Source organism: Arvicanthis niloticus, chromosome 24, assembly GCF_011762505.2.
Source record: "Arvicanthis niloticus isolate mArvNil1 chromosome 24, mArvNil1.pat.X, whole genome shotgun sequence".
Classification (NCBI taxonomy): Eukaryota; Metazoa; Chordata; class Mammalia; order Rodentia; family Muridae; genus Arvicanthis; species Arvicanthis niloticus.
Window position 1 is genome coordinate 33907748 of NC_133432.1, and position 13444 is coordinate 33921191.

At 49.7% G+C, this 13444-nt stretch overlaps 1 protein-coding gene across 2 annotated transcripts; it reads right to left on the reverse strand.

The window, feature by feature from the left end:
* Positions 1 to 615: 615 nt before the first annotated feature.
* Positions 616 to 12820, reverse strand: LOC143438070 (olfactory receptor 10AC1-like). Of its 2 annotated transcripts, none has more exons than XM_076923575.1 (5): positions 12704 to 12820; positions 12259 to 12374; positions 9606 to 9726; positions 6669 to 6853; positions 616 to 3000 (listed from the first exon to the last, which is right to left on the reverse strand). In XM_076923575.1, exons 4-5 carry the CDS (start codon positions 6678 to 6680, stop codon positions 2536 to 2538), a joined length of 477 nt encoding a protein of 158 aa, XP_076779690.1. In that variant the 5' UTR covers positions 6681 to 6853; positions 9606 to 9726; positions 12259 to 12374; positions 12704 to 12820; the 3' UTR covers positions 616 to 2535. The 2 variants fall into 2 exon arrangements, with proteins under 2 accessions (XP_076779690.1, XP_076779689.1); XM_076923574.1 differs by having other exon boundaries at positions 616 to 3521.
* Positions 12821 to 13444: the final 624 nt, after the last annotated feature.

The window sequence follows — 13444 nt, forward strand, 5'->3', positions numbered from 1 at the left end:
GTTCAATTCCCAGCACCCAAATCAGGTGGCTCACAACGGCTTATAACTCCAGCTCCAGGGCCTCCAACCTACCGCCTTCTTCTGGCTTCTGTGGGTACTTGCACGTACAAGCACATACCTACACACAGTCTGATAAATACTTTAAATTTAAATTTAATTACTATCAGTGTGTGTGTGTGTGTGTGTGTGTGTGTGTGTGTGTATGTTGCAATCAAACTGAGTTGTGTGGAAAACGCCTTTCCTCCCTGAGCCATCTACTACCCCCTCCACATTAGTGTTTGTGACAGGCTCTCTCACTGAGTGTGGAGCCGTTGACCATTGAGTTCTCAGGATCCGTTTCTTCAGGTCTTCAAGATTACACAGCAGGCATTTTACTGACTGGACCATCTCCCCAGCCCTAAGACTGATTTTAGATGACAATAGATGTAGCAGAAGGGAAAGAGGGCATCACGGACAATACACGGATCTGCACAGGATGGAGCCAAGTGGGTACCAGGGACACAAGACAGTTTGAGCAGTGGATGGTGTAGGAAGGATCGCTCTGCTCAAACAGCCATAATCAGCTTAGCTTGTTTGCATACGGTGTGATGCATACATCGTCAGTGTGCATTTGGATAAAGTTTTAAAAATTGTATTTATTCATTGAGGGGTGGGGTGAATGTATAGAGATCAGAGGACAACTTTTAGAAAATGGTTCTCTCCTTCCACCACTTGCTGTACCTGTATTGAACTCAGGTCTTCAGGATTGACAGCAGGCACCTTCATCTACTGAGCTATCTTGCTGGCCCAAACCAAGAAAAGTAGCAGCCCCAGGACCCAGGCAACATTTCTGATACATCCCTTGCCAACCCGGGTATTCCACCAGTCTCTGGACGCCAGTCATTTTCAGAGGATCGTCCCTGTCTTTCACCTGCATGGTATCCTTTGGTGTACACCCTGTGTCTTGTTTTAATAGAGTCGGTGTTACGTTTGTGTTGACATTTGTGTTTGTTTCTGACAATAGTAGTTTATTAGTGGGTCACAAATACAAGACCTGAATATTCCATAAATATACCATAGGTTATTTATAGTTAATCGACATTTGCAGATAGTTAAAAAAAGATATATTATCATTGCACATATGTGTACATGGTGTCAGGAGGGGTGTGCGTGCTCTGGTGGGTTTGTAGAGGTCAGATAACATTGTGGGATGAGTTATCTTTATCTCTGCATGGGTCCAGAGGATTGAACTCAAGTTGTGAGACCCACTGAGTCCTCTCATTGCCCCACATTTGTGGGTACTTATTTCTACTTTTCATAGTGCAAAGGATGCCTCTATGTGTTTTTATGCATTTATTTAAAAGCTACTATTTGACTCGGACTTAGAGCATCAAAGCAGAAGTTGGGTTTACCCCTAGGTTACCTTTGGTAAGCTCTAATGACATTTAAAAGATTGAATTTTACTAATTTTCTTTTTTTCACGCCCTCCCTCCTTCCTTCTCCTTCTTTTTTCTGTCTTTATTTTTTTTTTTTTTTTCAGGACAGGGTTTCTCTGTGTAGTGCTGGTTGCCCTAGAACTCTCATTGTAGACTAGGCTGGCCTTGAACTCACAGAGGTCCACCTGCCTCTGCCTCCCCAGAAAGTACTGGGCTTAAAGGCGTGCATCACCGTGCTTGACTTCTCTATTTTTTTAAACAATTTTTTTTTTCAGACAGGATTTTACTATATATCTCTGGCTGGAACTTACTATGTAGACCAGGCTGGCCTCCAACTTAGGATCTACTTGTTTCTGCCTCCCCAGCGCTGGCATTGAAGGTATGGCCCTCCATACCTGGCTGGCCCTTTCTATTTTTATTTTGTTTTATTTTCTTTAAGACAAAGGTTCTCTGCGTGGCCTTGGCTGTCCCAGAATTTGCTCTGTAGACCAGGCTGAATTCACAGAGATCCACCTACCTCTACCTCTTCGGTGCTGGGACTCAAGGTGTGCGCCAACCACAGCCCGGCCTTTTCTGTATTTTTAAGATGGGGATTCATGTGCCCCATGCTAGCCTCCAGCACACCACTTAACTATGAGGAGGACCTTGGACTTTGGCTCCACAGGTATAAGCCACCCCCAACTCCTCCAACTATTTGGAGTTTCTTTTCTTTTGTCATGTTTTTCAGACACTGTCTTCCTGTGCAAGCTCAGCTTGGCCCTGGATTTTCCGTCCTCCTGCCCCTGCCTGCTGAGGGCTAGAGTTACAGGTGTGAGCTTCCACTCCTGGTTCCCCCTATCATTTTTTGTCTGTCACATCTTGGACAGCAGCTGCCACCAGCATCCAGTGAACATAGACCTGAGGTACTGTTGAACATCACAGTTTACAGGATATCCCCCCACAACAAAGAGCTATGTCGTTCTAAATGGGAGTGGGAACACTGCTAGCCTGCTGGTTCAGTTTGGAGGTCTTTGGATGCTATTATAAGCTTACATCAGGCAGGTGATGGGGCAGCTGTGGACGATAGCTCTGGAGTGGTGTGATTTCCATCAGTGGCTCTAATACCACCTGGCATCCACCTCTAGACAAGATCAGCTTGCTGGACCGCCCCCATCGTTCTCTGGCTGACCACACGTTGGAGGGCGCCCTGCATGTCCCGGTTGCGCAGTGTGTAGATGGCTGGGTACAGCAGTGGTGTGAGGTTTATGTAGATGAGCGACACCAGCTTATCTTCTTCCAGGGAGCGGCTGCTCAGGGGTCTGGCGTACATGGCTGTGGCGCAGCCGTAGTGGAGCACGGCCACCGTGAGATGGGATGCCACTGTGTTGAAGGCCTTGCGGCGGCCCGCGCTATCCCCCACCCCCAAGATGACCACCAGAACCCTGGTGTAGGACAGCAAGATAAGGATTAGAGGCAGCACCAGCAGAAGCATGCAGGCTGCCAGTAACACGTGTTCCTGAAGCTCCCGGTTCCCACAGGCCAGCACCAACACAGCCGGGAGATCACAGAAGACGTGATTGACGAGGCCACCGTGGCAGAAAGGCAGCTGGAATATAACAGTGGTAAGGCCTAAGGCTAGGATCGAGCCACCCAAACAGCAGCAAGCTAGAAGGGCCCAGCAGAGCCCGGAGGTCATGAGCTGAGGGTAGTAGAGAGGCCGGCAGATAGCCAGGTAGCGGTCCAAGGCCATGGCCGCTAGCAGCAGGCACTCAGAGCCACCCAGAGCCACGAATAGACCCATCTGGGCAGCACAGGTGGAGGGTGCCACCGCCTGGCCACCAGGAGGCAGAAGGAAGCCAGCCAGCATTCGTGGGGTGAGTACCAGTGTGTAGGCTACCTCTACTGCAGACAGTGAGCCCAGGAAAAAGTACATGGGTGTGTGCAGGGTGGGTTCTGCCAGGGCCAGGCCCAGAATGAGCAGGTTCCCAGCCAGGGTGGCCAAGTAGAGTGGCAAGAGCAGAGAGAATAGTAGCACTCGGAGGCCCGGGGGCCACCCTGAGAAGCCTAGGATAACAAACTCCTGTGGCACCGTCCAGTTGGGCTCAGACCAGTGGCTCAAGGTGGGGCCTGGTGGGGAACAAGTCAGAGAGAAGCATCATGGTGGACACCTTCCTCCCAACACCCAGGTGCCCTCCTTCCTTTTCCTGGACCCACTGATGCTGTGTCAGGTCTCTATAACCCACGCTTATGATGGTTCATTTTATTACTAATTTGTATTGTGTATATCTACGTGTTAGTATGACCCGTGGGCGTCAGAAGATGGCACTGGAACCCCCAGAGAGGGAGTGACAGGTGGTTGTGAAGTGCCCAGTGATGGTGCAGGCAACAGAACTTGGGTCACCTGAGAACAGCCAAAGGTCTTTATGAGCGATAGCCCTGTGTTCATGAACTGAGCCACAGTGGGTAGTAAGCCTGTGTCCGGACGGAGGTTGCCTCTTCGCTCCACACTTTTTGTGTTTGAAGGCATCCTAAGCCTTTCCACTCACATGTGAAATCCCCTCTGGTCCTACTGGACCTGACTCATGGGTTTCAAGGCAAACGTCCCTTCTTCTGGACACAGAGATGACCAGAACTGGAGATAAGTAGTCCTGGATCAATGCGAGAGCACCTTCAAGTATAATGAGAAGGGGCTGGAGAGATGGCTCAGCGGTTGAGAGCACTGGCTGCTCTTCCAGATGGGTCCTGAGTTCAATTCCCAGCAACCACATAGTGGCTCACAACTATGGATACTGAGATCAGACGCCCTCTTCTGGCATGCAGGTGTGTGTGTATGTGTGTGTGTATAGATAGAACAATCATATACATAAAATAAGTAAATTAATAAATCTTTTTTAAAAAGTATTAATGAGGAGGTGTGCCCTGCCAGTGGGATCTCTTACCACACTTCCTTCTCCTCTTGTCATCTTCATTTCTATCTCCTGGATAATCACAAGGCCCTCATGGGTCCTTTCACTCCCAATACAATTCTTTTACAACATCACAATTTAAAGTTGGTGTGTATGTATTTGTATGCACACACGCATACATGTATGTATGCATGGCTGTGTGGGGACCACACGTCTATAACAGGTGACTTCCTCAATCCCTCTTTGTCAAGTTTTAAGACAGGGTCCCTCACTGAACCTGGGGCTTGGAAACTCTGCTAACCTAGCTGGCCAGTGTGCCCCGGGGGTCCTTCCATGCTGGGCCTTGTGGACATGTGGCACCATGCCTGGCTTTTTAATGTGACTGCTGGGACTCAAACTCAGGTCCTCATGCTTGCAAGCAAGTACTTTGGTGACTGAGTTATCTCTAGATTAATTTTTTCCTTGAGGTAAAGTCTCTGTATGTAGCTTGGGCAGGTTTCAGACTCATGATCCTCCTGCATCAGCCTTCCAAGTGCTAGGTTTATAGATGTGCACCACCACACTTGACTGTCCTTCTAATGACTTCACAGCACCAACTATAGTGAATTTTTATCAAGATCAGTACAGAATCAACATTTAGACTCCCCCAGTGAGGGGCTGGGGCGTAGCTCAGTGGTAGAGCCCCTGCCTAGAATCCCACAGTGAGGGGCTGGGGTGTGGCTCAGTGGTAGAGCCCCTGCCTAGAATCCCACAGTCTAGAATCCCCCAGTGAGGGGCTGGGGTGTGGCTCAGTGGTAGAGCCCCTGCCTAGAATCCCACAGTAAGGGGGTGGGGTGTGGCTCAGTGGTAGAGCCCCTGCCTAGAATCCCACAGTGAGGGGCTGGGGTGTGGCTCAGTGGTAGAGCCCCTGCCTAGAATCCCACAGTGAGGGGCTGGGGTGTGGCTCAGTGGTAGAGCCCCTGCCTAGAATCCCACAGTGAGGGGCTGGGGTGTGGCTCAGTGGTAGAGCCCCTGCCTAGAATCCCACAGTGAGGGGCTGGGGTGTGTCTCAGTGGTAGAGCCCCTGCCTAGAATCCCACAGTGAGGGGCTGGGGTGTGGCTCAGTGGTAGAGCCCCTGCCTAGAATCCCACAGTGAGGGGCTGGGGTGTGGCTCAGTGGTAGAGCCCCTGCCTAGAATCCCACAGTGAGGGGCTGGGGTGTGGCTCAGTGGTAGAGCCCCTGCCTAGAATCCCCCAGTGAGGGGCTGGGGTGTGGCTCAGTGATGGAGCCCCTGCCTAGAACCCCCAGTGAGGGGCTGGGGTGTGGCTCAGTGGTGGAGCCCCTGCCTAGAATCCCACAGTGAGGGGCTGGGGTGTGGCTCAGTGGTAGAGCCCCTGCCTAGAATCCCCCAGTGAGGGGATGGGGTGTGGCTCAGTGGTAGAGCCCCTGCCTAGAATCCCCCAGTGAGGGGCTGGGGTGTGGCTCAGTGGTAGAGCCCCTGCCTAGAATCCCCCAGTGAGGGGCTGGGTGTGGCTCAGTGGTAGAGCCCCTGCCTAGAATCCCCCAGTGAGGGGCTGGGGTGTGGCTCAGTGGTAGAGCCCTTGCCTAGAATCCCCCAGTGAGGGGCTGGGGTGTGGCTCAGTGGTAGAGTAGCAGGCATGAAGCCCTGGATGCCACCCCCAGCACTGACAAAACAAAATGAGCACAAACACAAAAACCTCTATAGCATCTTGAAAAGCTCTTTTCAACTCCAAGGCTGTACCTGTATGCCTGTCCCCAGGCAGGCTGGGTGTCAGGCTCTGAAGCTACAGTTGCCATGACAACACCACCATTAACCTCAGTGTTCTAGGATGGACAATCTGAGCTGTCTGCATTAATTGCTGAATTACTGAATGTACAAGGGACCCGTTACTTGGTCCTCAGTCCCCACACATTTCCTTGCCACCCCTACTTGCCCTTAGTTATCATCCCGACCTGAGTTTCCAACCCTGGAATCTCAGAGAGAGCGCCCCTGGGCTCGCCCTTCCTCACAGCAATTGTTCCACTTGGCACGTCCTGTGACTGACTATTAGACTCAGCTGGGATGGTCAACTCATCACTTTCCTATCCGATACCTCCCCGGACTGTTAGAACTGGTCCATTTCCACACTCAGCTACCAAAGGTCATGTCAACTATGGCATGCATTTCCCCTCCTCCCTCTTCTTACCCTTCACACCTTAACGTTTTCCTTCAATATCTTCATCACCATCATCATCATCACCATCATCATCATCATCACTATCATCACAATGATTGTCATTGTGTGTGTGTGTGTGTGTGTGTGTGTGTGTGTGTATGTGATGCTTCAGATGGGACCCAGGACACTTTCTGAATGCTCACCCACCTACCTTCTCCGCCATGAGACCGGGAGAGCAGGCTGAGGTGAAGCCCCACCATCACCGCAGCTGTCCCCGTCCTCAGCCACTGGTCCCTGTCCTCACAGGAGGCTCGTGGTGGACTAAGGTCATGTTGTAGAGCTCAGCCACACAGGGAATCATGAGGTCAGTCCTCCCACGCTCAGTCAGAGTCCACTCTGCAAAACGAGAGTCAGGCTTTTATGTCTCTCATATGTTGCTATTTTTTGTGGCGCTATAAGAAGTTGAGTTTGTGGGAATCTTTTCATTTTCAAAATAAACCTTTTTTTAAAATTATTTTTAATTTTTTTTTTTTTGGTCTTTTTGAGACAGGGTTTCTCTGTAGCCCTGGCTATCCTGGAACTCACACTGTAGATCAGGCTGGCTCAAATTCAGAGACTCACTTGCTTTTGCTTCCCTGAGTGCTGAGCATGCATGCACCACGACTGCCCAGCTATAAACAGTCACATATATGTGTGTGTGTATGCGTGTGTGTTTGTGTGTGTGTGTGTGTGTGTTGGTTTTTCAAGTCAGGACTTCTCTGTGTAGCCCTGGCTGTCCTGGAACTTGCTCCTGTCTTGGACCAGGCTAGCCTCAAAGTCACAGATCCACCTGCCTCTGCCTCTGCCTGTCTGCCTGTCTGCCTGTCTGCCTGTCTGCCTGTCTGCCTGTCTGCCTGTCTGCCTGTCTGCCTGCCTGCCTGCCTGCCTGCCTGCCTGCCTGCCTGCCTGCCTGCCTGTCTGCCTGTCTGCCTGTCTGCCTGTCTGCCTGCCTGCCTGCCTGCCTGCCTGCCTGCCTGCCTGCCTGCCTGCCTGCCTGCCTGTCTGCCTGTCTGCCTGTCTGCCTGTCTGCCTGTCTGCCTGTCTGCCTGTCTGCCTGTCTGCCTGTCTGCCTGTCTGCCTGTCTGCCTGTCTGCCTGTCTGCCTGTCTGCCTGTCTGCCTGCCTGCCTGCCTGCCTGCCTGCCTGCCTGCCTGCCTGCCTGCCTGCCTGCCTGTCTGCCTGTCTGCCTGTCTGCCTGCCTGCCTGCCTGCCTGCCTGCCTGCCTGCCTGCCTGCCTGCCTGCCTGTCTGCCTGTCTGCCTGTCTGCCTGTCTGCCTGTCTGCCTGTCTGCCTGTCTGCCTGTCTGCCTGTCTGCCTGTCTGCCTCTCTGCCTCTCTGCCTCTCTGCCTCTCTGCCTCTCTGCCTCTCTGCCTCTCTGCCTGTCTGCCTGCCTCTCTGCCTCTCTGCCTCTCTGCCTCTCTGCCTCTCTGCCTCTCTGCCTCTCTGCCTCTCTGCCTCTCTGCCTCTCTGCCTCTCTGCCTCTCTGCCTCTCTGCCTCTCTGCCTCTCTGCCTCTGCCTGTTAAATGCTGGGATTAGAGGTATGCACCACCGCTGAAGCATACCTTTTTACATTTTAATAAAGATTTTTGTTTTAGCCATGTGAGTGTTCTGCCTATGTCACATCTAATGCACTACATACATGGTGTGCCCAAGGAAGCCAGAAGAGGGCACAGAATCCCCTAATACTGGAGTTAGAGATGGCTGATAGCCACCATGTGAGCCAGCTTTTCTGGAAGAGCAACCAGTGCTCTTAACCACTGAGCCATCTCTCTGATTTTGTGTTTTTATTTATCTGTTAAAAATAAAGTTTAAAAGACATTTTGGTTTTTTTCAAGAGTTCTTGAACAAAGCTAAGGCATGTGGCATGGCACATGCCTACAATTCCAGCTGAGCCAGGAGGACCTTGAGTTTGACAGGTTTGCTTGGATTCCATAATGAGGCCCGATCTCAGTTTCACTAACTAACTAACTAACTAACTAACTAACCAACCAACTGGCTAACTATCATCATCATCATCATCATCATCATCATCATCATCATCATCTTGAAAAAATAAAAATAAAGCCTAGTATGGTGGCACAGACTAATCCCAGTACTCAGAAGTCAGAAGCAAGTGGATCTCTGTGAGTTCGAGGGCACAGAACTGGTCTACAGAGCCAGCTCTAGGTCAGCCAGGGCTATATAGTAGCTATACATTTCAAAAAACAATAATAATCATAAGCTTGGATTGTTGCTCAGTGGTAGAACACAGGTCTAACGTGTGAAGCTTTGAGTTGATTGTCAACACCACAGCAAAGAAAAAAAGGGGGAAGACATTAGCTCGATGTAGAAAGAGAAGCCCATTAGCAGGGCGGGATGGGAGTGTTAACCTGGGCATAACATGGTGAGTTTTGAACAGATATTAGAAGGGTTTTTGACCAATGAAACTAATCCAAAGGCTCTTTTGAGCCAGTGAGGGGGCTAGGCTGGTAAAGGCACTTACTGCCACACCTGATGATCCAAGATCAGTCCCTAGGACCCACATGGTAGAAGGAAGAGAACCGAGTCCCCCACCTAGGGCATGCATGTAAACACGAATATGTATGCGTGTGCACACATGAATAAAAATACATGTAAAAAGCAAACAAAGTCACTTACGAGGGATCCCAATGTGTGTAGCTGTCTGAACATGTGTATTTGTGCATACTGCGTTTTGCTCTGGGGTAGCCTCAGGTAACAGTAAGCTCTGGAATGTTCTGGCGTAGCCTCAAGTAACTGAGCTCTGGAACTAGAGTCAGCGCTTTGGTCTTTGATGTGGTATGTTGTTGTTGCTGTTGTTGCTGTTGTTGAAACAGGGTCCCGTGTAGCCCAGGCTAGCCTAGAACTCACCACATAGCTGAGGATCCTTGTACCTCTTCCTTCCTGAGTGCTGGCAGGACAGGCTTGTGCTGCTGCCTAGCTCCTGTGCACACAAGGCAAGCACTCTATCAACTGAGCCAAGTCCTTAGCCCTCTGATGTGATGTGTCATGTTACCCAAGTCACATTTCTCCCCTAGGTGCCAGGTTCCTCACCCGAGGGGTCTGATGAGACACTGGGGCTCACCTACAATTTAGTTGAGGTCACACTTACCAGGCATCAGAGATCACGATGAGAGCTGCATCTTCTCAGACACCAGCAGCATCCTCGCTCACAGGGTGGTGGCAGTGATGGTTTTAAATGATGTATGTGATGCACCCGGCAAGAAGGGTCCCTACAGTTAGGAAGTGCCAGTGGATTAAATAAACAAACAGGGCTGGTAAGGTGACTTAGGGGGTAAAGACACTTTGCCACCAAGTCAGCCAACCTGAGTCCAATCCCGGGGACCCGTTTACAGGACAGAACTGACTCTCTGAAGTTGTTCTCTGACTGCCACCTGTGCCTTGTGCATTTGCTCACACACACACACACACACACACACATACACACACGCAAGCAGGCACACATGCGTGCACACATACACACAAACAAATAAATATAAAAGTTAAAAAGAAACGTCGGGCATGGCAGGATACACCTTTAATCCCAGCCCTTGGGAGACAGAGGCAGGAGGATTTCTGTGAGTTTGTGGCCAACTTTGTCTGTATAATGAATTCCAGACCAGCCAGGGATGTGTAGTGAAGTCTTGTCTTCTAAACAAATGAAAAAGAGCCGAGCAGTGGTGGTGCACGCCTTTAATCCCAGCACTTTGGAGGCAGAGGCAGGCGGATTTCTAAGTTCGAGGCCAGCCTGGTCTACAGAGTGAGTTCCAGGACAGCCAGGACTACACAGAGAAACCCTGTCTCGAAAAACCAAAACCAAAGCCAAAACCAAAACCAAAACCAAAACCAAAAACAAAAACAAAAACAAAAACAAAAACAAAAAAACAAATGAAAAAGAACGAACAAGGCAGACACATCAAGATGTGATTGGTTGTCCCCTGGTTCCCTGCCCACCGCATATCCACACGCCACATTTCACACGCAAATATTTATCTGGACAGATGGAGCAAGGTGTGGAAGAGAGCAGGACGCAGGGCAGGGGCTTTTAACATATCCAGACTCTGGTTGCCTTGACACCAAGACCCTTATGCATTTAATACTCCAGCCCTGGAAAAAGGAGATGGGTAAAGCACTTGCTGTGTAAGCCCAAGTTCAATTCCCCAGATCCCGTGTAAAAGTCAGACACAGTAGTGATTCGTTTGTAACTGTGCTTCTGTAGGGAGATGGGAGTTGGGTACAGGAGAACATATAGGAGATGGCTGTCCAGCCAGCCTGCTGTATGCAGTGGTCAGCAATAGAGACCCAACCACAAAGTAAGGTGAAAGGTGAGGACTGACCTTTTGTCCTCTGACTACCACATTCACAATCTGGCACACACACACATGCACACACATGCAATGTACACACATATGCTTGCACACACATGCACACACACATGCACACACACATGTACACACATATGCTTGCACACACATGCACACACACATGCACACACACATGTACACACATATGCTTGCACACACATGCACACACACATGTACACACATATGCTTGCACACACACGCACGTACACATTTGCACACACACACACAACTTGCACACACACACACATACTCGCTCGCACATGCTCACACACACCTGCACACAGACTCTGGCCCTTGTCTCTCACTCCCATCCCTACGGTTCCATGCCTTCCTGGGTCTTGACATCACTTCCGACTTACTCCTCAGTGGCCATGTTTTCACTTTCACTATAAACACTGATGGGCAGGATGGAACAAAATGAGAACAGCAGCCATTAATGCAAATGAAGTCACTGACGCTACTGAGCGGTCACAATGTACAAGTGACAGTTGTTTTAAGCACTGTCTTTGCACAGTATCCCTTCCTACACTGTCACAGCTTATGATGCTGCAAGACAATTATGTAATAGACATTATTACTGATTTGTAGATAAGGAAGATGAGACCAGAGAGGGTGACTTATCAAAGGGAAGACACACAGCTTTTCCTTGCCCTAGTGTTATTCCTGATGCTGATACTGGGGGGAGGGAGGACTTGCTGCACTCACTCTGTATCTCTCTCATACGTCTGTATGTCTCCATCTACCTAGGAGAAAATGAAATAAAGCAAAGAACTTTGAGGTACACAGGGAGACAAAAGAGATGCAGAATTGGAAGACTGGGGGCTGGATGTGAGGCAGGGTATGCCTGCTCACAAAGCATGGCACGCAAAGGAGGGATGGAGCCAGGTGCCTTTGATGGAGCAGCCCAATCAGGGGGCTCAGAAGACTCTGGGCTTTGAAAGCAGGATGGGAGAGACAGAGAGAGAGAGAGAGAGAGAGAGAGAGAGAGAGAGAGAGGTGTATGGGAGAAGAAAGAGGAGATATTGAGAGACAGACAGACAGTCTGGTAGGAAAAGGACATGTGTGCATGTGAGAGAGAAATGGAGGAGAGATTGGGAGAAAGGAGGGAGACCAAAAGACAGAAGAGAAATTTGAGAGGAAAAGACAAGAGGGAGGAGACATGAATATTTCAGAGGGAAAAGCTAAAGAGATTAAGAAAAGAGAAAGAGAAAAAGAAAAAGACATAGAAGAGGTGGGGGCTGAGAAAGATGAACTAGGGAGGCAGAGAAGAAATTCAAAATGAGAGAAGTTAGAGAGAGAGAGAGAGAGAGAGAGAGAGAGAGAGAGAGAGAGAGAGGGGTTTGGGAGGGAGGGAAAAGGTGAACTAGGGAAGAGGGAAGAGGGAGAGAGAATAGAGTTTACCATGGAATTCACGAAGCATGGATTTCTATTGGAAAATTCCTCTGGAAGCTTTGCTTCAACCCCTGGCAGTCACACTCTGCAGAGAGCCATCTTCTCTGGCTCCTCCCCTGCCATCCCTGGACAAGAATGACCAGAGTATGGAATATTAACCTGAGAAGATACCCAGCCCCAAGCCCCTGAATTGCAACCTTCTATCTCCTAGCATTCTGCTTGGCCAGTCCTCTGTCCACATATCGACCCTGGCAGCAGTGAGAAGTCCCACGTAGACTTCTCACTTTGGATCCAGGCTAGAAGGCTAAGCCCCATCCAACACAACACAGAGTCACCACAGCTACTTTTCAAATTCTCTCCTGCCCCCGTGTTCTGCCTCAGTCTTCATTGGCAAGTTTTCCAATAGCATGATTACATCCTGATCCTCAGTCTCTCCCAGATCTCATGCACGTGCCTCTGACATCAGAATATCATTTTCCCATCTGGAAATGTTCTTATTCTTCAAAGTCTATATCAAACAAATATAACCAAAAATAATGCCAGCAAAAATGATAAAACAACAGTATCAATCATGGAAGGCTTTTGTAGAAACAGAAGCAGGCTGACCCATCACGCCCCACCTTCTGACTCCCCTGATATTCCAACTTCTTCCAAAACAGGGACAAGATTCTTGCTCCAAGTCAGGAAAGAGATGCTTAATGGGTTTCCCAGGGCCCACTTAAGGGTCTAGCTTGAGCTAAAGCCCCAGAGTCTCGTTAGTACCTCCTGTCCCCCACTGTGATGTCTGAGGAGTATTGGGGTCTCAGAAGGAGGACGCTTGAGGGATTGGAGGGAGAGGAACATGGGAAACCAGAACTTAGTATCTTGGGAGAGCCTGAAACTTCTGGTCCAAGGAGACAGGAAGGGTCTCCCAGCAGTGATGACAATAGGAATGGATGGCAGAGACTGGACCCCAGAGGAATGAGTAGCCCAGAGCACTTTGAGAAGAAGCTCCCTGGAGAAAGGAAAGAAAACTCCCTACTTCTATGTTCAAATTTTTATAAATTTTGCCAAAAGTTTGAACTCAGAAGTGGTCAGGAGTCTCATGGTTTAGAAGACCTTGGCTAAGAGTAATGTCAAAGGCTGGGTGGTGGCCTTTGATCCCAGCATGTGGGTGGCAGATTCAGGTGTATCTCTGAGTCTGAGGCCAACCTGG

Excerpts from the sequence above, each read along its gene's own strand:
- LOC143438070 (XM_076923574.1), bottom strand. The coding sequence starts at position 6,717 with ATGGTGGGGCTTCACCTCAGCCTGCTCTCCCGGTCTCATGGCGGAGAA. Across the intron at positions 3,522-6,668 it reads CCGGTCTCATGGCGGAGAAG|GCCCCACCTTGAGCCACTGG; the intron begins GTAGGTGGGTGA and ends GTTCCCCACCAG.